At 32.1% G+C, this 23,021-nt stretch overlaps 1 protein-coding gene across 2 annotated transcripts in view; it reads right to left on the bottom strand.

Annotated features, from left to right (window-relative positions):
• Positions 1-2,916: 2,916 nt before the first annotated feature.
• Positions 2,917-23,021, bottom strand: part of LOC122519544 (flocculation protein FLO11) — an 85,573-nt gene continuing 65,468 nt past the window's right edge. For both annotated transcript variants that reach the window (XM_043639059.1, XM_043639058.1), the window contains exons 3-7: positions 21,813-21,853; positions 8,987-9,140; positions 8,845-8,892; positions 8,556-8,671; positions 2,917-8,440 (exon numbers count right to left, since the gene is read on the bottom strand). In XM_043639059.1, the coding sequence (XP_043494994.1) occupies positions 3,551-8,440; positions 8,556-8,671; positions 8,845-8,892; positions 8,987-9,140; positions 21,813-21,853 (5,249 nt within the window). In that variant the 3' untranslated portion in view covers positions 2,917-3,550. The remainder of the gene's footprint in view (positions 8,441-8,555; positions 8,672-8,844; positions 8,893-8,986; positions 9,141-21,812; positions 21,854-23,021) is intronic.

Below are 23,021 nucleotides of genomic sequence, written 5' to 3' on the forward strand. Positions count from 1 at the left end.
AATAATTCAATTAAATAGATGCGTAAAACGGTATGCAATCCTGATCGGGGTTAGACCTTCATCTTTCCATTTAATCAAACTTTTATTATTTATTACTATAAAAAATTAAAAAGAAAAATGAAGACCACACATAAGGTAATACCGCAGTCCTTCGTAAAATATATTAAAATCTTTATAAATTCAAGAGACACAAAAAATCCTCAAATCAATCATATTTAAGCTGCCATTTAGATATGTTTATACCGAAATAATGACAAAAGTTATTACATAAGATTACAAATAGCATCTATTTGGTTAAACGTCAAAATCTAACTAATTCTAACTCGTGTATACTTCAATATGATGAACATTTCATCGTGATAGCCTTTTAGCTTTAGTTCGATTGTGTAGAGATTCGAAGGTAACGAACGATCGCATTTATCATACAGCAATGGCAATCGGTTGAGATTGCGCGATAGACAAGTACAGAGAGACGACCTCAAGATAGTCCAGAAGGAAAATGATTTTGCAAGCAAGGCCTTCCTTCATACTTACTTCAAGATCCTAGTACCTAACATGAACACCACCTAACACAACAACAACAACAACAGCAACCAGCGCACGTACTTAAAGGAATATTAATTAGGCTTCTCTCCGCGATGATCTTTAACCTGGGGTTTCCTTCCAAACAGTTCTACTCCGCGTATTCACGTCTCTTCTTTTATCTTGTCTTGTCTTGTCTGGTCTTTTCTCTATTTCGATTCCATGCTTGGCCGCCGTGCTGCACGAATGCGTCTTTGATTGATATCCATCGAGTCCAGTTAACAGATTACGAAACATAATTCACGTTTTTAACACAGACCTACCAAACGTGATCTTTTAACTCACATATTTTCTTTTCAAAAAAATCATTTACGTGTTCATGGTCATAAACGATTGCTTCGAATTTCTAGGATTGCGTGCAAGAATGTATTTTTTTACCTAACGAAATTAATTATCCGAAATTTATAAAAATTTTATATATCCGAACCGTTCTTCCATATTTTTTTTTTTCTTTTTTTTTTTTAGTAGAAATTTAATTATTACAGACATAAAACATTTTAGAGAAATATATTTTAAATCGCAGGAATTATAGTCGTGCGAAAATTTTTCTATGAGACTAAATTATAAGAACTTTCTGAGCTTATAACATTTGTATGGAACTATGCTTATATGGAGGGGGGGGGTGAGGAGCCTGGAAATTAAATTATGTGACATAGAAAAGCTTTATAGAAATTTATGAAAAATCATAAAGTATTATACTTGCACGCATCCAAAGATTTTATTTGTTCATTCTTATGAAATTTTAATCGCGACTATTTATTCAATTCAGTTTAATAAATTTGTGTATAAAAAATAAAGAAAAAGGTTAGTGCATATATAAATATGTTTTGTTGGATAAATATGAGTACAACGTGCCGACCTAAATTTATTTACGGTTGAATCGATCGTATTAACAAAATCTTGAATTTATTTTATTCACATATTCTGTACAAGCATATTTTACAGAAAATCTCATGTTTATATCTAGACGCTACTGTGTTCGGTTACTTGTACTGAACATTTATAATTATACTTTGCGTATTGCGTTTGGATATTTCCGGATTGTAGAGCATATATCATGTATATGTATGTATATAATATTACTTCATTATTAATATTATAATATTATTATTATTATTATTATTATTACTTTATTTCCGAAATACCCAAACATAAGGAAAGGATTCACCGACACCAAAATCGTAAAATATAGATTATTCGATTCGCGTAGGTTCTTGAACGATTCACTAAATTGTATGAAATAAATAACACATGCACATATAATACGTTATTCAATTAGGAAAACGTAAAACATCGCTATATGTGTATATTAATCTAATACATTTGAATAATTCTTTCTAAACTTTAAATCACAACATCGGATTACATTAAAAATCGATATTCGATTTAATCGATCCGATATTAATCTCTTTAGGAGCAAATTTTCCCATTTATAATTAATAACAAAGATATTTATTTATAATAAATAAGGAAAGTAAAATATATATATCTATATATATATAAAACGATAAATTTCAAATTTAATAATTTCTTTAAAATATATAATTCAAAATAAAAGTATAAACACAAAATTTCATAATAAATTAAATTAAATTTATATATATATATATATCTCAGGGCTCCTGAAAAGATTAAAATTTGCAAAGGAAGAAGAAAATATTTGTTAACAATTATGGATAAAAATTGATAAGTTCAAAGTTTGTCCGTTAATTTCTCGGAAAAAGATTTTCAACGCAGTATCGTCGTATATTTAAAAGCGTGGGAAATCTTTTGGATAAATTCACGTGCAAACGGAATGGAGAATGCAAGAAGAAGAAGACACACGTAATTCCTATCGTAAAACATAAATCATCGTAGGGATAGGATATAATATTTTACGAAAGCGATTACCATCAAATAAGGAAGATCGTTGATGATTTACCGTTTGCTAGATTTGCTTGCGATCGTAAAACGAAACATCATCTCTTGTTCGGATCATATTCTACAATATCTACGCACGTATTACATACACACGTATGTAACTTACGATCATCTAAGTAACACTCGAAGATCATTCCTTTTGAATAAACGTAATAACGAAAGAGACACGAATCGAGAAAGGAAAGATATTTCGTTTCTTTTTTTCTTATTTTTCTATTATTTTTATAATACATTTTCTTGCAAATGTGTACGCAAGCATAAATTATCAAAGTTCTTTCCAATAACGAGAACGTACCAAGAAATATTTTAAATATAAATTTACATCGAATAAGACGTTAATAAGTTTCGGTATCCTCTTCTTTTGAAAGTTTGCCAGGAAAGTCGAAAATTTCATGAAATTTCGATGACAAAACGTGACTACGAATTATTTTACTGTGAATTTTTAATACAAACGTCTACAGTTTATCTCGAATCGATATCATCTTAGCTAGCAGTTGTTTTCTCTTTCTCTCTTTCTGTCTATAAATATAAATATTAAATATTTATTGGAAAAGATTCAAAAAGGATCGAATAAAACAGTAGATAAGTTCAACGATCTTTCGTTATCATCGTGTTTGTCATATAACGCCAGGACCAAAATTGAACAAATCGATATATTTCAAATGGTTATGAGACTTACATGTAATCTAATCTCGTTTCATCAGCACGTTAATCCGATCAACCAGAGAAATGGCTAGGATAATATCGTCAATTTTTATTTTCTACAACGGAGCTATAAATAAAAACTATCGATCGAACTGCTACTGTCTATTGCCATTTAGGAAACAGTTCTCGTTAATTCGCAGCTCTTTTTAAGAGCTATGAATATATTTCGTGTATGAATATGTGTGTGTGTGTGTGTGTGTGTATGTGTGTGTACATGTATTTATGTGTGTAAATAATTAATCTACATTGTCGATAAACACGAACGTTGTTGCATGGTTTAACGAACGAGCTTCCTTTTTCTCAATTATATCGAAAAGATTCTTTCAAACAAATTTGTTTTATTTCAACCCCATTTAGCAGCGACCGAGTAAAGAGATCGCAGAAGATCTAATGCTCTGTTATCGGACACCGTTGTTTCCGCTAACGAGTCAATAGTTTCTTGAGTTTCAGGATCGTCCGATCTTCTCGATAAAACTGACGGATTATCTGTCGTTGTTCGAAATTTTCTACCCTGTCTACTGCGGAATGTAGTAATCGAAGGTTCGGATGACCTAGGGGTTGTCGAAGATGTTCTAGAATCAGCACCGTTCGATCTTGATGACGATCGTCTACCGATAGGTAAAGTTAATTTGTTAATTCCAGCTACGATCTCGCGCGATTCTTCGCTAGAAAATCTGTTGACTGGCATCCTTAAGAGAGCATTCAACAATTGTTCTTTTTCTTCTTCCATGGTCTTGTTCATCGGTCCATTACAATGGTTGATCAATAGTAAAACTAATTGTCTAACAGTTTCGTTGGTGTCTGCTTGTTTCATTACTCTCATCAACGTATCCGAACTACTCTCGTTCAGTTTACCAAAAATCCTTTTAGCCTTGACGACCTCGTTGTCGCTTGTGTTCGAAGGACTCGAACTTGTCGATGTGTAAGGTAACAAGGAGACCAAAGCATTGTCTTGGGGTATGGTGTTGGTAGATGTAACAGAAGACGTTATTGTTGTTGTTATACTAGAACGGGTAGTATAAATCGGTGTTGGGGTTGCCGTGTTCTCGCCGGAGAACACGTTAGGTAGTAAAGTAAACGTTGTCGGTGAGTCGTTGTTGTTGGGTGTCCATTGCCAAGGTGTTGAGATATCCTCGTTCGATGCTGACGATTTCGTAGCTTCTTCGAGAGCATTGATGGTCACAACTTTATTATCCTTGAGAGAATCCAAGGTACTACTGCGAGTTGGTTTCAACGTTGAAAATGTTTCGCTAGAAGTAAGTTCTTTCGACAAAGGATCATCTTCCAAGCCGTGATTTATACGTTTAGGATCTATGAAAATAGTACTTTCCCAAAGTTGAGTCACCATAGGCGAAGACGTCCAATGATCATTGCTCAATATGCTCGAAGTAGTATTGTTCTGAATCGTATTATTGCTCGAAGCGTTTCGAGTGACAGTAGTAACGTGAGAAGAATCATCAACGTCAGTCACCGTAGTCGTTATCGGGTCGAATCCAATTTGGTTTGAGGACGATATCGATGTCATCGCTGAACTCTCGGTCGTCGTTTTATCCGATGGCTTGACATTACTTTCTACACGATTCTGTGTTCGAAAATTCTGATAGGAGCTACGAGCCGTTACAAGAGATTCATCTGGGATTCTAGAATCGTAATAACGTATTCTGAAAGGGCTATTGCTAATCCTTTTAGGAGGTATCGATGTGGTTGAGCTTGGGATTATACTATTGGATATTTCGACTGCTGCTGAACCACCATTGTTGTTGTTATCTTCTGGTTTGAAATAATGGGGCGTACCAAATCTTTCCGATTTGCTTCCTTGATAAGAATCCTGAGCATATTGTAAGTAATAAGCTGGTGTCGATGAGGATACATAATTTTTATATATCGGTGTAATACCTGCCGGTTTAACGTTTTTACCGTAAGGATCTGATCTAAACGTAGTTTCGTTCGAGCTATCGCCAGATTGATTTTCTGCAGATTTGTATTCTAGAGGAAAATAATCGTCCTGAGACGATCCATTGGAGTCGCTTGTCTCGACGCTACTAACCGGTACACGATTGTCATTGCCGACATTGAAAGCATTGTTTACAACGTAAGCAAAGTTTTTGTCAGCTGGAACAGTCGAAGATTCGTAATAATCGTTATTCGATAGATCGTTCAACGAAGATGTCGTTGTTTGATCTAAGGTATCCTCCAACGGAGTTATCGTTGTCGTGTAATAATTGTTTTGCGTTCTAGGAGGTAACCAGGTTGTCGTTTGATAACTGTTGTCTTCGAAAGGTCGAATTGTATTACCGTTGGCAGAATGAGAGACACTGCTGACCGACCTAACAGGTGACAGAGTTGAATTATAAACGTCGCGTCGATACGTTTCAGGGAATGCAGTCGTGTAGAAGTCACGGCGTGCAATCTGAGCCGGTGGCAAGGTCGAACCGTAGAAGTCACGTTGCGACAAATAAGGTTTATAGGTGCTGCTCGTGATCACGATGGAAGGTTGATACATGCTCGGATACACGCTCGTTGGCTTTCGCCTTCTCGATCCATTCACGTCTTCGGAGAAATCCAATACCTCGTCTTTTTCCTTGGTAACCGATGGAAATTCTTCGGTTATCGTGCTAGGATAAGAAGTGGTTGTTTCACTCTGATCACTTTCGGTAGTCCAGGTTGGGTCGGTTGGTCTTATATCAGTGAGTACCTTTTTGAACGTGTCGGGATCTTGCAAGTAGGCAGATAGCGCGTGTGTGAATACTTGAGCAAGCTCACGTAGCTTCGTTCCGTTCGTTTTATTTGCTCCGTTTACCGGACCCTCGCTCTGCTGAAGATCCAAATCGTCGCTAGAGTTTTCGTACTCGTTCGAATCTTCTATCCTCGTATCGTTGATCTCGAGAGCGTTGTTCAATTTAAATAATTCAGCATAGGACTCGACCGTCTGTTGGGTGAGTATACTTTTAGGTAGCTCAATAGAGGAATCGTTCTTTTTTTCCGTCGAGGATTCTTCCATTTCTTCTGGATGATCGGTAGTCGATTCGGTGGACTCCTTTGAAGCAAAGTTTTCGCTAGCAGTGGCGAAGTACAGAGCGAGAGAATGTAAAGTAGATGGTCCGGAGGCTGTCGAGAAGCTCGGACGAGAAATACCAGACGTGTTTACATCGTTTTCTAAGCCTTGAAGAGAATGTAACATATCCAGTACGTGTTCTCTCTCGTTAGGAGGCCTGTTCTCCAAAGCAGTGCCGATCCTCAATGTGGATCGAGATTCCGGTAAGTAAGTAGAACTACTACCTTTCAATTTGTTCGAGGAAGAGAAAAATTGTTTCGATTTAGATATCAAGTTTTTAGGATTGCGATAATTAGCCAAGGTAGAAGTTAAGCTAGGTACTGTCGCTGTGTATACCGGTGGTTTAGCTGTCGTTGTCGTTGTCGTTGTTGTCGTCGTTGGGGTAGTAGTCGTGGAGGTCGAGGTACTGGAATGTATGTAATTCTTCGTGAACGGAATGTAGGGGCCTAACGTCGACATAACTTTGCCTTGTTTGTACGTAAAACTAGTGTCGTATGGACTCAAGGTCTTTCCAGTTTGCGAATACTGCTGAGTACTCCTCGATGGTTTTTCCGTTGAACCGTTTATCGAGTTGATACGATAACTCGGAGAATTTCTCGTAGGTTCTTTCGTGCTGATTTTCAATTCTGCCTCCGAATTCTCGAGATTTTGTCTTTCAAGAACGTCGTTTGAATAATCATTGGAAGCTGCCGTTGTTCCTAGATCTTCGGTATATTCACGTGAATTGTCAGTGTTGACGTAAGATCTCGTAGTTGTATAACTCGATTCTTGATCACCCTCGATCACCTTATTTGTATTGTATTCATTATTACTTGGATAATAATCCGTAAATGTGGCTCGATTGGGATTACTCGAATCCACGTTTGTACGGTAAGCTGCCGGTGTTTCCGAGTTTTCCTGATAATTTCTATTTAAAGCTGCTGTGGAAATGGATTCTGTACTGGTTTGATAATCCTCGTTTTCCAAACGATTAGTTGTGGTAATGGTTTCACCACTACTACCACCATCACCATTAAAACCATACGATGTTTCTGTCGTATAAGGCTGCCTGTAGTAATCCGTACTATCCAAGGTCTTTTCGGTTGTTGTTGTATACTGCAATGTCGTCTCGTGACTCGGTATAGTAGTCGTTCGTGGTTTGTAAATCGGTGCGAATGTTGGGCCAGGGAATGGTGGTATACTAAATCTAGTTCTTATTAAAGCTGGACTACTACTTTTTTCTTTAATCGATGCTGGATCCTTTGTAGTTGTTTCTTGATTGTTGTTGTTGTACGGTTGATAATAAAATTGACGATTGGCAGCATTGTTATTGTAATAATTGCCACGATTGGAAACGAAAGCAGCACTCTCGGCAAACTGTTGAAACTCTTTAACAGGACTCGAAGTGGTTGTCCTAAAAGTTGTCGTTTCCATGTAAGCCGGTGTTGCTTTTTGAGTAGGCGAATTCAAATTATTCAAATTTCGTGCATAATTCCCCCTCGCTTTGGGATTTCTACTATTAGGTCTTTCGTTTCGAGCTACGTTTTGTGTACCAGCTGATCCATAATAATCCTGGGAATTGTTAGATTGATCTTGATTGTCTTGAGAGCTTTCCTGAAACTTCTCCTCGTAGCTTGGATTATATTGATTGTATTTACCATTCTGAGTGTCTAACAGTTGGTTCTGTTGTCTGTTTATCGTTCGATAATTAAATGCTGGTCCTTGTCTGGGCTTGATATTGAAATTTTCCTCAAAATCTTGTTCGTTGCTTTGATAATTATTCGAATTTGAGTTCTGTGCAAATTGACTGCCAGATCTGCCGTTCGTTTGATCGAAAACATTGTTCTGTTTAAACTGAGATTTAAAACTATCAGCATTGTCTTGAATTTGATTAGGTCTTACGGATTGACCGAAAGGATTCGTTCGCCCATTTTGTCGGCCATCGTAATTGTCTTGACCTTGATGATAATCGAGTCCATCGTGATCTACGGTACGATGGAATTCGGATTTCATTTTCTTGTCTTCCGTACGTTTTCTTTCCTCCTCGGCTAGCTGTTCGGCACTCTGTTCGTAAAGTTCGGTTGACTTGCTGCAATCTACTTTGAACCACCAATCGCAGATCAATTGCGATTGCTGGAAGATGGTACCGTTGGGACAAAGAAACGATATCTTTCGTCCGTTGTCACAGATGTGAAAAACCTGAAAAAACGTTTGAATTCTTGTTAATTAATAATCTCTTTTTGAATAAATTAAATTAAAAAAAGTACAAATACATTAAAAATCGTCGATCACTTGTTTGTGACGTGCAACGTACTTGACAATTTGTTTCCAAATCAGCATAATAACCACCTTTCAGACCACGACAACTGAACGAAGTTGCTGGGATTGTCGTAAAGGTTGGAAAGTCGACGCCTGGTTGTCCGGATACACCTAAATAACACACAGCAGAATCAATGAACGTTCTTTACTACAACGTGTCGTAGAGAAATGTGAGTTCTACGAAACGGGTTCTTCTGAATGAACGAGATTGGATTAGAATGTAATTAGTATAAAAAAAGGAAAGTAACATGCAAGGAGGATAAAATGTGGATTCTTCGAAATACCCGCTCCCTTGAGCCACTCCTTAAGAAGATCCTCGTTCCCAAAGAAGACTAGGAAAAGAAATTTATTTTAGTGTAGGTAATAATGTAAGACGCGCGTGCTAGATTTGTTAATCAGGATTGTTAATGGGATGACTATGAAAACCTTGATAGACTTGGTACTCGCCATTCTTCTCCGGTGCCAATCTCTTAGCTATTTTTTTTAAGGCTTCGACATCTTCCTCGGAAGCCTCGAGACTTGCCAAGTCCAATTCCGAGAGGAACTCCGGTAGTCTCGCTTTTGCATTGTCCTGAGATTCCTACAAAATAATAATGCACTTTATTTTTAGAAAAGTTATTAATATAATCTGTTATTATACTCTGTATTTTATATTTAATTGGTAAATTATCATTAATAGCAAATAATATAAAGTTTATCTTGCTATAAATTTCACCACGGTTTGCTAAATCCAAACACGGAAACGTTGATACTATGTTTGCATATTCCAAAACTTTTTAAACAATATAAACATGCAAATGAATAGAATAACAGATAAGAATAATTAAATTCTAATAGAATATCGAAAATAAAAAAAAATTAAAAATAATCGATAATTGGTATTAACAGGGCGTTGTTATATCTTGGAATATTTGTCTTCGAAAGTAAAGAAACAATTAAAAAGAGATTGTTAGCAGAAAGCTAATTGAACGTAAAGACAAACGAGGTCAGCGTCATCTCAGGGAAGGAAACGGGATAAACGATAAATGGTGTTACGCAAACAAGTAAAGAACAGTATGTCCTATCGTATCTTCTTGTGTTTCACCCTTGCATGCCGTAGACTACCAGGAAATGATGGTAGGTGTTACTTCCTCCCAGAGGAGGTACAACATCCTCCTCTTTTCCTCTGTTCTTTCTCTCACGCGAGGTGTGACTCCTATTTAAAATAGTGCACCAACTACTTCTTAGAATCCCGTACTAACTTCTATCATCATCACCTTTCTTGTTCCTGGATTTATACGATACGAGCAAACGTAACAATGATAATTAACTATATTACACTATCACCTATACACACTTTCCTATTTTCTTTTCTTTGTTCTCTTTTTTTTATTTTACTCTCGAAAGTTTAGTGAAAGTCAATCTGATTTTTTTCCCCTTTTTTCTCATTCGTCGATTTTTCTCTTTAAAGGTGTTTGTTTAATTAAAATATATTGTAGATATTATCGAATGAAAAATGGGGAAAATATTTTTTTAATTAAATTATTCATTTGATATCTATATATCGTTAATTAATTTAGTTTTTCTTTTTTTTTTTTTAATAAAAATTTTCTAATATATTTATAATTGGCTTTGTCAAGCCAATAAAAAAATCTGACAAACGTAATAACGCTCGTGCGTGGATTACACACTTCCTTCTTCATTGCGACCCGTATATGGGTCGCTAGGAACGAAAAATATATTTTCAATTTCTTTTACATATCTCATAAAAATTGCTTTATTTGGATTATAATCATTTTATACGCGCACACACACATACGTATAATCCAATTAAATATAAATGTTAAATAAATATAATTTCTAAAATTCGAAAAGATTACTCGTTGCAATCCGTTGGATGACATGAAACTTTGTTTGTTATAAATAATTAAATGAATAAATGTTGGGAGCGATAGATATATAAATAAAATATATGTAAATTTAAATGTTTAAATGAAATACACGCGCGTTGTAGAGAAATTCAGTACCGTGAGAAACGTAATAAAGTAGCGGTCATTGATACGCAAAGGGGGAGTTTTCAATTTTCCGTAACACACTACTACTCAAGCTCCTTTTATCCGATAATTGAGTTTTGTTTCAGAGTGAATAGTTCAGCGTAATACGACACGACTTCTCGAGGAAACAAATATCGGCGTATCGATCATGCTTCATTCTTTCCCTTTTTTTTATTACAACAGACTTTTTTGTCTTCTTTCTTTCTTTTTTCTTTTCTCGATTTCATCCGAAAATTTTCAAATATAGTATTCAAAAATTCATTCGATCTTATTATAAATCATTTTAGATATTTGACAAATATTTTGTCGAAGTTCTTAAAATTTCAAAAATAACAAAAAGCAATTATTTTTCATTATTGTTGTTTTGTACAAAAAAAGGCAATGACCGAATATATTTCTGTTATAATTTTTTGTTCTAATCTATTGGGAGTATTTTTTTATTTGGAATTATTTTTAATTAATTTATAAAACAAAATAATTTTTAATATTTCTGGAAAAAATTGTTAAATAAACAAAGAGATACGGAAAAACTATAACGATTATAAAATAAAAATACTAAGAATCGTAAAAAAAAAGGAAAAAAAAAAGGAATACCATTTGTTTCATTTTTGTTCGTTAGGGGAAAGTAGAAACAAAAATCATGGATCATAACGTTCGATCAAATAAATTTTCTTTTTATATTTATTAATTGTGGATATATTGAACGAATGATGCTCTGTGCGTAACGAACTGACGGTTTTTGTTATTTCTCTCTCTCTCTGTTTTTTTTCTCTTTTTTTTCCTCTTAAAATCCGGACTTGAAAATTTCCATGCTGAATTCGACGTTTGAATCCGGTATGTTCGATACAAATCCGAATAGTTACGTAACGGCAAGCGTTGAGAATTTATGAACACGCGTTTGCCAAGAGCGTACCGAGAAGCTTCGAGTGGTCTGCTGTTGAAAAGTTTTAAGAGATAATCTGACAAAAAGAGAATTGACATTTATATACGAAATAATACAGTCATATTGTTAATAATTGAAAAATTTAATAAAAAAGAAAAAAACATTGGTAAATAAAAATATTCGATTTAATTCATTTTTTGACTATAATTATGTTAAATATTACGGAGAAGGAATACAATTATAACAATATTTAAAATTATTAATATATATATACAAATAAATCATAATGACCCAATATTTTAAATCAAGAGATTATAACAAAAATATTTCAAATTATAATCAATTATAGATATATTACATTAGTAATATCATAACGATTCGTTATAATCTTGAATGATCCTTTCTTGAATGATCGTTTAAATGAATTTATATGAAAGATTATACTTCGGATAAACAATTTTCTGTCAAACATGTTAAATGATTGGCTATAATAATAACGAGTAAATGGATGTTCGATAACGACTGTCGTTCGATTGTAAAAAAACGTGACGTTGAAATCTTACGTACAGTTTGTTTTCTTACACATTTATACTCACACTTACACAGATACGCGTATAGATAAATTCGAAAAATTAAACTAAAATCTTTACCTTGCTCGTATTTAACGTACAATTTACTTCGTTTTGTCGAAGTTTCACGGTCGTTTGATGGAGAAAGGACGACGAAGCCATTTTTTATAAGAAAAAAAAATATTCATTCAAACTTTTTGCAGGGAAATAATGAAGATACGTTTATAATATAATACAAAATATTAAAAACACACACACACACACACACACACAATGTAAAATGCAATGCAAGACTCGTCTCATTAGTCTACCTCAAAAAATGCAATACCGTAAGCATAAAATAGAAATGTGCGAAATGAGTAAAAAGATTTTAACCCGTTTAAATTTAAATTGAAAATAAAATATATAAAATAAGCAACATATTTAATCTTTAATCTATCTTTAACAAAAATAAAATTACAGAAGCGTAAGATTCCGGTAATTTCGTGCAATTTGATTTTATTGAAGGAATAATATCATTTCTTTCACACCACAAAGTATAAAAACTGGTGGAGTAACCGTGTCTATATCAGTTAAGTTGGAATCCTTCTTTAATAATTCAGCATTGAAATATGTCAAGGATTTTTTGTCCACTCGTTGGAATGTAATACATTTAACATACTCACTTTTATATTAATAAAAATTCATTTAACCTACTGAGCGCGCACCTAATAGAGAGATATAATCTGGATTACACAAAATAGTGTAATAGTGTAAATAGTGAGAACTGTTATCGAAGTTATTTAAAAAAATATTCTAATATTATAATATATTATATAATATAATATATATATGTGCCAACAGATAATAATAGATGAAACTTTTGAAATACTTTCTTCTATATTACGATTCTCACTTAACGTAGTAGAACGACAAGGACACGTTGCAGATGTTACCCTAAACTTCGTCCTTACAGTTTAAGATGCGATCTATTTTAACTGTCCTACCAACTTTAATAGACGGATAATAATAATAGTAATTAACAGTGAAAATGGTATGCGTTATGGTATCTACTTGGCTAGAAGAGAGAACGAGAAAGAAAGAAAGATGTTAAATCTTTCACATCATTCATATACATGTATTTATTCACTTCATTTAGCATATATTTAAATATGACATATTTAATGCAAAATTAACTATAATGGTAGCGCTAACTCCCTTTTTTGTTTCATTTTATTCGTTGCTTTCGTCTTTAAATTTTTAAACTGCACAAACACATGCACGCACGCGTAATCTCTTTCTCTCTCTTTATCTTTTTCGTATCTTTTTATTCGCTTACAAAAAAGAAAATAATTAATTTCACCTTTGATTCAGGTTTATATATTCATTTTTCTATTTGATTGTTAATTTCTGAGCTTATATCTCATGCTATGTTTCTTTATCCTATACTTTTTTTAAACTCTCTCTCTCTCTCTCTCTCTTTCTCTTTCTTTTTTCTTTCTCTCTTATTTTTTTTTAATAAAAAAGTTCACATTTATGTTATCTATTTGTACAGGTTGTACGCATCTCGTGTTATCTTTCAATTTTTATTTTGTATTTTTTCGTTGATATCGTAGCCAAACTAGTTTCTAATTTTTTTTTGTAATGAATGGTATAACAGGGGTTGTAAATTTTCAATATATTTAATTCTGCATCTTCCGGAACGTAAATTTTCCCTTTCATTCTTTTTTTTTTTTAAGAGGGAAGTATCTTTTGATTATTTTCTTTGACTCATTGTCAATGAAACTCGTTATCGCGTTCCTCAAACTCATTAATTTCGTATATTCATTCCAATGTCGCGAAAGTATAAGAAGAGAAAGAAGAAAAGTAAAAGGGATGAGTATTGTCAGAATTAGAATGTAGCAGGGCTTTGATAATCCTTGTAATATTCATATCTTCATTTATTTCTCAATTATTATGCAACCAATCTCTATTTTCAAAGCTAATTATGATCGAATTATTATTATTATTACTCAATTTCTTGTCAGAAAATGTTCCTTTGCTACCTTTCTACTCTCTCTCTCTCTCTCTCTCTCTCTCTCTCTCTCTTTGTCTGTTCATTATATCTGTTTAATTACTAATTTCGTATAGTCTTGGAAAAATAGAAACAAATTAATTACCAGCAGAGATATTTTCTGTTCTTTTTTTTGTCTCATTTGTAACATTTGTTCTAATAATTTTTTCTCTCTACATCCAATGGAGAATATACACGCATAATTATTTATATGGAAAATACGTTGTATTAATTGGCTTCCTTACGTTTACCATAATTTACTAAACCGCGTGTATTCGAATGTTGCATAAAAATTCTATGCATAGATTTTCACGCAATGTTGTTCGTTGTTTTTTGTTATTGTTTTGTTAGTTTGGTACAAAAAATATGTACATATGTTCTTATCGACTAAATTAAGTTATAGAAATTATTCGAACAAATTGTCAAAGTTATGTCAGCTATGTAATATTTGATCGCTTAATTTGTATACTTTTGAAAGTGTTTCGGCTTTGAAGTATTTAAAATTTATTAACAATGACACACATATGAATATGCTTATTGTTAGATAAAATATTTGTTTCTCTTTTTTTTCTGGAAAAAGAAAAATGATATGCACGTTACTGCTGGGAATTGAAAAATATTTGTTACTACCAGTTCAAAACAAGAAATATTTTGAACGAGAAAAAAGGGAAAAAAAGAAAGGAAAAATATTAATTAAAACAAAAATGAATTCCTCGTTTAAAATTCAACAAAAAGGTTTGTACGTGCAAATAAAAAATTCCAACTATTTGCACAAAGCCGGACAAGCTATTCGATGAAATCTCGGTATTCCATAATTCTCCTAATTATTGTTTATAACGATCGACAAAGGGAAAACTGGCCTGTGCTTCAGTCGCATTGGAATTTGCAAGTAAACCTACCGTCTAGTTATGGATGGCATGCGTGATCGAAATTACGAGAATTGTTCACTCCTCTCTTTCTCTCTCTCTCTCTCTCTCTCTGTCTTTCTTTTTCACTTTATGGAAAATTGTCAAATAGTTTGATTAAATTTTCTAATTTGTCTTCGCTTTGTTCAAGCACGTGTTTGTTCTATTTCATTTATTATTCTTGTTATCATTTTAACACTTTGACGTTAAAGTATCTATTCCTATAAAGGTTTACCTATTTCATATTAAATATTTAACGTTTATTCAAACAATCGTGTCAAAATGATTAATAAAATCAATATATTTATAAAATCATTTTACTCGAAATAAATAAATCGTTCAATGACAAAAGTAACTAAACCAAAAAAAAAGAGAGAGAAAGAAAAGTATCATAAATTAGTTTTTATCGTAGACGATAAAAAAATGTAGTCATTAATAATTATTATTGGATCGTTTAATGATCTCGTTTAATGTTTAAACTAACGGGACGAGAATAAGCATAAATATGAATAATTGTGTGAATTGTTGAATTAATGAAGTTTCCACGAAAAGTCATCTCATCTATCTTGTTATTTGATCGATCGATCATAATCATCGAGCATATTCAAACATGTTGGAAGTTTCAAAATAACGACAGATTCGTGTATGTATTTGTGCGTCAACGAAGCGTCGATAATAATTCATCCTCATGTTATTCACTAATACTTGTTTTTCACGTAAATATATTGCTAATGTATACTTACACGAATAACGAACACACACACAAATAAATACGTTGCATCGTTTATTCCATAACGCGTTCCAAGAGAATATCCGCGATTTATCCAATGATTCCTTTCACGAGCGAATTCTTGAGCATACCTTCAACCATCTCTTTCTCTCTCTCTTTCTATATCGTGACAAAATTAATCTCCGATATCAGCTTGCACGTAAATATTGTCGCATTGAATTCCCAATGATAGAATGTCTTCAGAAGAAAAATTTAAACGAAACACTTTAAGAATATACGTAAGCATAAACGTGAAATGATAATATTTATCTTTGAGAAAAAAAGGGGGAGAAGGGGTGCAATTTGAAATGGATTATTAACCCTTTCCAGTACGAACGTCGGATATATCCGACATCCATCTGATTATCTGTATGTAAACGAACGCCGAATATATTCAGTATCCAATAGATGTAATTATAAAAATTGTAAGAAGAAAAGATAAACATAAGAAGATAGAAATGAAAAAAAAAAGGGTAATCTTAATTACGTATAGATACGAGCGATTGAACATAATAGAACATAGCGAGACAAAATGGTAATTTTTTATTGAAAGTATTGTGTAATAAATATTACAAGAAAGAAACTAGACCAGTATGACAATATTTAACGAGTTGAAAAAAGGCACAAAGGAAAAGAAAGAGATAATTCAAGTAGGTGTATTATTAGAGAGTATTCCTCTGTTAAAGTATTTGCATTGACCGTCACGTCGTTAGGGTGGAGAGGAGTCGTCTTCTATTCGGTTTCTTCAAACTTTAAACTGTACGCGACGTATCCAAGGAATTTCCATTCTTGAACAATGTCGAATGTTTGTTCGTGGTATATATAGATATATTTCTAGGATCTTCCATCTCTTAGGCGGGTTTGTATATCTTCCGAACGATAAACGAGAACGACAGGGTACATGAAAGAGAGAGAGAGAGAGAGAGAACAAGATAGATGGATTGATAAAAAGAGAAAGAGAGGGTTCGACCTCCTCTCCGTTCCATAATACCGTTGCATCATGGGATATCCCATTGTCTTCCCAATCTGATGCACTCGACCGGAAGCCCAACGCTTCGCTTCTGAGATAATACAAACGTACGCGCAGGAACCGCTTAAGATAGAGTCGATACAGTCATCCGTGATTCGTTTTCGGCCTCGATAAACTCATGGAATTTGTCGAGCAGACGATTCTACCTCTCAAATAACTATCTTTTCTTTCTTTCTTTCTTTCTTTCTTTTCTTCTTCTCTTTCTCTCTCTATCTCTCTCTTTTTTTTTCCTTATTTTTCTGAGTCAAATTTAAAGATCTATTTTTAATAAATATATTTGGTATAATCACAAACGTGACAAAAATTTATATTCTATTTTTTTTTTCTTATATGAATATTAATATGATTATTTAAAAATAAAAAGAATAAATGAAAAAATGTAGTATTTAATATTATTTATATTTAATTTATATTTTTATATTAATTTTATATTCATACTATTAACTCTCTTTAAGTGGTATAGACGCATATATGCGTTTGTCGATATGAATGGAAATAATACAATATCGGTTTGCGTATTTAATAATTGTTTTTGGGTCTTGTTACACCGAGACTAGGTTTGAAAAAAAAAACTTCCTTTTGATATTATTTCATTTAATAATTTATTATTTGCTGTGCTTAGTATAATCAATTCACATTAGCAATAAAGTATTCCGTTCCAATCAAGTGTTCCGTATTTAAAAAAAAATTTAGTGTTTAAGGAGTTTTTAAAAAAAAGCATTAATATTCTAACTATTTAAAAGAAAAAATGGATAATACATATAATATTGAATAATAATAATAATAATAATAATAATAATAATAATAATAATAATAATATTGAAATATTTGTTCAACTTGGATCTATAATACTCCTTTCGATAGAAGTAAGCAGCAACGGTGATTTAATTTCAGGGATACGAGTCAATCTCTTTAACGACATGCTTTCATTGAGTTAAACAGGTTCTCACTTGTCACTGTCGCCTAAACGACGTATTAACATTCCACGACGACGACGACGACGATGACGACGACAACCTGTCATTCTCTTCGAACGAATAAATTCTGATTTACTGACGGGTTCGTTTAAAAAAAAAAAAAATTAGTTGTCATACTTTATTTGTTATACTATGAATAATTGAAAAAAATGGAAGAAAAAAAGAAAAAAAGAAAAAAAAAAGAAGTATAACTTCACAAATATTGCTACGTTTGATATTTTTCAACGATTTTTCACGTGACGTTAAATAAACGAATGCGTTCTCTTGTTTCGATTTAATAATTCAATATTCGTAATGTCCGATCCGTTCGAATAGTTAGTAGTATCGGACGGTTGGTTAGTATATTTAGATTCAATTTAAATGATCACACGTTTGTTAAATTGTCAAACGCAGGGACAGTTAATTGGTTTTTTGTTTCTTTTTTTTTTAATTGTGTTATATGTCATTTGAACGACGACTATGATAATCTGGGAATTAAAATTAAAATTTGTTTTTTATGTTAAAGAGTGAGAGAGAGAGAGAGAGAGAGAGGGAGAAGAAAAGTAGTACACGAGGACACATTTATGAGATTAATATTATCATTCGTCTGCCAACGAAATGAAGGTTTCAAACGAGCTTTATAGATTGTAATGGTGCAACGCTCAAACCTGTTCGGATAAGAACAGAAATAAAACAGAATAGAACAATATGTTGATGAGCTTAATTTACAAATTCCAATTACTCATGCAAATGGTTTCTGCTAAATGAAGATATTTTATAATAATTAATGATATATTTGTTATTTTTATTTTTGTTCTATGTTTTATCGTACAATATTTATGAAAGAAATTCGTCGATTTAATTAATTAATTAATATATTGAAGAAATTTAATAAAGAGATAGAGTGTTACGTTAAATTTATGAATATATGTAAACCAATTTCAAGCATACGAATTCATATTTGTTTCGGTATAATTATTTTTTAGGTTCGTTTAATTTTATTTGTCAACTTGAATTGGAGGAAAAAGGAACACAAAATTTTATTACAAATAATAAATATATATTTTGAGCGATTCCTATGCAGAAATAAAGTTCGATTTATAAATCGATTATTTTGATTATTTGATTATTTTCGAAAATATAATATTTTAATTGAAGTTTTCATACGTACAAATAATTTCATTATTTTTCTAATATATCTTACATTGTGAGAGAGAGAGACAGAGAAAATGAAGAGAGAGAAGCTTACAGATAAAGATATTTACGTATGTACATATTGTACGATTGGTATAATTAAATTTCGTAGTAGCTAGTACCTTTAAATTCAATGCAATTGCAATGAATAAAGCGAATTGAAATTCTGCGAACGAACAGGGCTTATACCTAACGTTTTCAAACGAACCTTTCGACCATTCATTTTGCTAGATCATTCCAATAAATAATATATAAGTCAGACATTTTCCGTTACATTTCAATGATGTTTATATTTTAAACTATTATAAAAAAATATCTTTAACTAGAATAAGTGTATACATACAAAAAATATATTTTTATATCGAGATATTAATTTTTAAATATTTTTTAAATATAAATTATCATTTAAATATTACAAATAATACAACAAACACGCCCAATTTGTAATTGAAAAGAAAATATTAATTAAATTTTTTTATGGAAGATAGAAAAATAATGATACTAATTTGTTTAATCGATATTATAATAATAAATTTCAAATTAATTGTAACCTATTAAATAAACATTATTTATATCATTGAACTTTTTCTCCCTGATTACTGTTGATTTTTCTCTACAATTTGCAAATGAAAATTAATCGGAAATGATTTGATAATGTAGGTGTATGTTTCTCCGTCATGCTCACGTTCTCACGAGTTATGATTATAATCGTTGAAAGTTTTTCAAAAGTTAGCTACAGAGATTATCGTTCGCAAGTCGAGCGTTAAATTAGTCTCGATCAAAAGTTCGCCAATCGCCATCAACGACAATGCTAAAGTAACTTTTCGAGTTTGTACGACGTTATTATAACAAGATGACGAAGAATTTAATGATCTTTATTACTTGCTCCTAGAAAATATAATAGTCGTCCGAAAGAAGATCAAAAATTTATTTTTTTTAAAGTTTAACTATTCTAAAATAAGTTGACTATATTATTATAATAATTTATTTTATTTCATCGCGAGTTAACGTCATTTAGATTACAAACGCTAAACGATTAATCGAAAAATATTAAAACAAAAAATTTTGTTTTATAATTTTAAGATAAATCGACTTAAACGCGAAGACCTAATTAATTACTTTATAAACGACAATGATGAAATCGTTGATATATCAAACATAATTGTTCTCCTCTTGTCGATTATGATTATTTTCGTTATCTATAAATATCTAAACTACAATTGTATAGGATTCTACATAGGAATATAACTAGCTACTGAATTGATATTCGCTCTAATGAAAATGAGTTAATTTAATCCTATCGCATTACAACAGAAAGCTTAGCAATTAGCTTGGCTGATATTAGTAATGATATTTCATGTGATTGAATAAATGAAATAGTCTTTGAATGTTAGCATTTATTACCTACGTGTTATCACTGGGGAAAAGTGATAAATGAAATAGAAAGAGATGGATGCGTTTATTTGTTAATTTAAATGGCTCTTTGTAAACCAATCTACAAACAAATCGAATCGATCGGAAACAAATAAGTAGTATAATTTACACCAATGTACAGGGTGGGATATAATTTTCTAAGGGATTTAAATTGCTCGTTATTGACAACCCATGTAGGAATCGTATCATAAGACGTATTTACTACTGAATTTATATGGAATTAATAATATTATACAAATAAGAAAAAAGTTTAGTGGATGAATTTGTCAATTTTGTTTGCCTTACCTATATATAAATATAATGAAAGGGCCAACGAATTTAATAAATTGAAACGACCCTTTCATAACAATTTTCAAGCACGTTGAGAGAAGATCAATATTAAAGTTAAACTTAAATTGATTCGATCGATCGATAAACCCTCAACTAATAAAACTTCTCAACGAATTAAGCATACCCTAGCAGGGTTCATTAAATCGAGCTCTATGAAAAACTATTAATAATTTCTTCGAGTATCTTTAAAAAAAAAAAATAAAAAGAAAAATAAAAAAGAGACGATAAAGAAGAATTTTCAAAGCAACGAGATGAAAATTTTCTCCTCTCTATTTCTTTTTCCTTTCTTTTTATATTTTTGTTTTTTGTTTTGTTTTTGTAACTACGATAAAAATGATGTTACAACCGTATGATATCGTTTTGTCTGGAAAATTTTGTAATAATGCGCAACTAACGGTAACGATCATTTATTTAGGGAATTCAGGAGATAAGAGGTGTTAAAAGTATTTAATATTAAATAATTTTAAAAGAAAAAACAAAAGGAAGGAAGAAAGAAAGAGAGTAATGAAATTCTTTATTATTTTGTTTCTTTTTTATATATACGAATGAATTCCCTGGAAAAATGCACACGCGGGAAATTTAAATCCTTGAAAAATTACACCGACGTAAAAAAGTTAAAGCAAACTTTGCCTGGAACGAAGTAGATGGAGTGGAAGGTAAGTTTTTAAAAATGTTAGTCTCTGATAGAAGAAGATGAATAAAGGAGGTCAAAGAAATCGACGTAACGTAATCGCCAAGATAAAATTCACGAGAGAAATCAAGAAAATTGTTGTAATATATATAGTACATCTACATACGTAGATAGATAGACGCAAATGATAGAGAAAGAGAGAGAGAGAGAGAGAGAGAGAGAGAGAATGAGTGCATGTAATATTAAAAAAGATATATGAAATGTGGAAAGAGAAGGAAGCAAATGAATTTTAGGATGGAATAAGAGAAGAAAAGATAAGAGTGGATGAAATGGAAAAAGATAAAAACGAAGAAATATCCTTACAAAAAAAAAAAAAAAAAATAAGAGAAAGGAAGAAAGCCAGAAAGAAAGAAAGGAAGAAAGATATATGAAGAATAAAAAAGGAAGAAAAAAAAGAAACAAAAGATAGAAATAGAAAACGCTTACCTTTTTCTCGCAGTGGCCAGGCAGAACCGTAACTGCGACACCTGAAAGACACAGTAGAGTAAATTAACGTTGGACTAATTAGAAGGGTCTTTGTTTCGATGTTGGAATTAGATTGTTCTGTGGTCAGCGACGCGTACGAGTATAATTTAAGGATTCATTATGGGTCAGGACGCATATACATATACGAGCGCGTTTTCAAATATATACGTGTATATATATATATATACGTATGTGCATAGACGTTTTGCAGAGAAGCCATTCCGAAAAGCCAAGCGTGACGAAACTATGCCGGATTGTTCTCGTTTTGCCACCGACTATCCACCGTTAATAATCCCTTTTGCGTTTTCTCCCTTTTCGAGCCCTTCAACTCCCTCCTTTTCCCACCTCCCTTCCCTTCCTAGTCCATTTTCAACACGATGGTCAACGAGCTAGTTCACGAGCCAAAGCGAGAGAACGATCGGCAAATTTTCAAACGAAATTCAATTTTATCTCTCTATGCGAACATTTTCCTTTTTTTTTTCCATCTTTTTCTCATCGCCTGAATTTTGTTCTTTCTCGTGATCTATCTATCTATCTATCTATCTATCTATCTATCTACCTCTCTCGGTCCTAAGGGATTTTAATAAAATTTTTCGTTTGATAAGTTATCGATATTGGTATCTATTACTATGGCTCATTCATCCTACCTTTCATTTGATCCTGTCGTAAGAACAAATTTTCATGGTTTCTTTAATGATCTATTATTATTATTATTAGTTTTTACTGATCCTCGCTCTTGCAATATACTATGTATACGATTTATGTTTCATATTTAGAAATCATAACAAAAAATGATGTGTTCTTTGAAATAAAAACGATGAAACTTATATGGAATGCAAATATATCGATTTATTGAAAAATTATCTAAACGCATTGATGTGTACATTTTTGCAATTGATACAAATACGGATAAGTACTGAAAAGAGGATCAATCTTATCTATCTACCCATTGATTCATCCATTTATCTACTTATCTATCTATCTATCCATCTATCTATCTATCTATTTGTAAGGAGCGAAACAGAGAAATCACGTTAAAATAGAAGAGAGCTCTTGGTGTTGATTTCGAAAGGACCATCGTAGATGGAAACGATACGATCGACGTCGATTATCTCTCAACTGTCTAACGCGTCCCATCGAAATGCATTTCAAATGATCACTCGACCGCAG

The sequence above is a fragment of the Polistes fuscatus genome, unplaced genomic scaffold (assembly GCF_010416935.1).
Source record: "Polistes fuscatus isolate 324 unplaced genomic scaffold, CU_Pfus_HIC Scaffold3, whole genome shotgun sequence".
NCBI classification, from domain to species: Eukaryota; Metazoa; Arthropoda; class Insecta; order Hymenoptera; family Vespidae; genus Polistes; species Polistes fuscatus.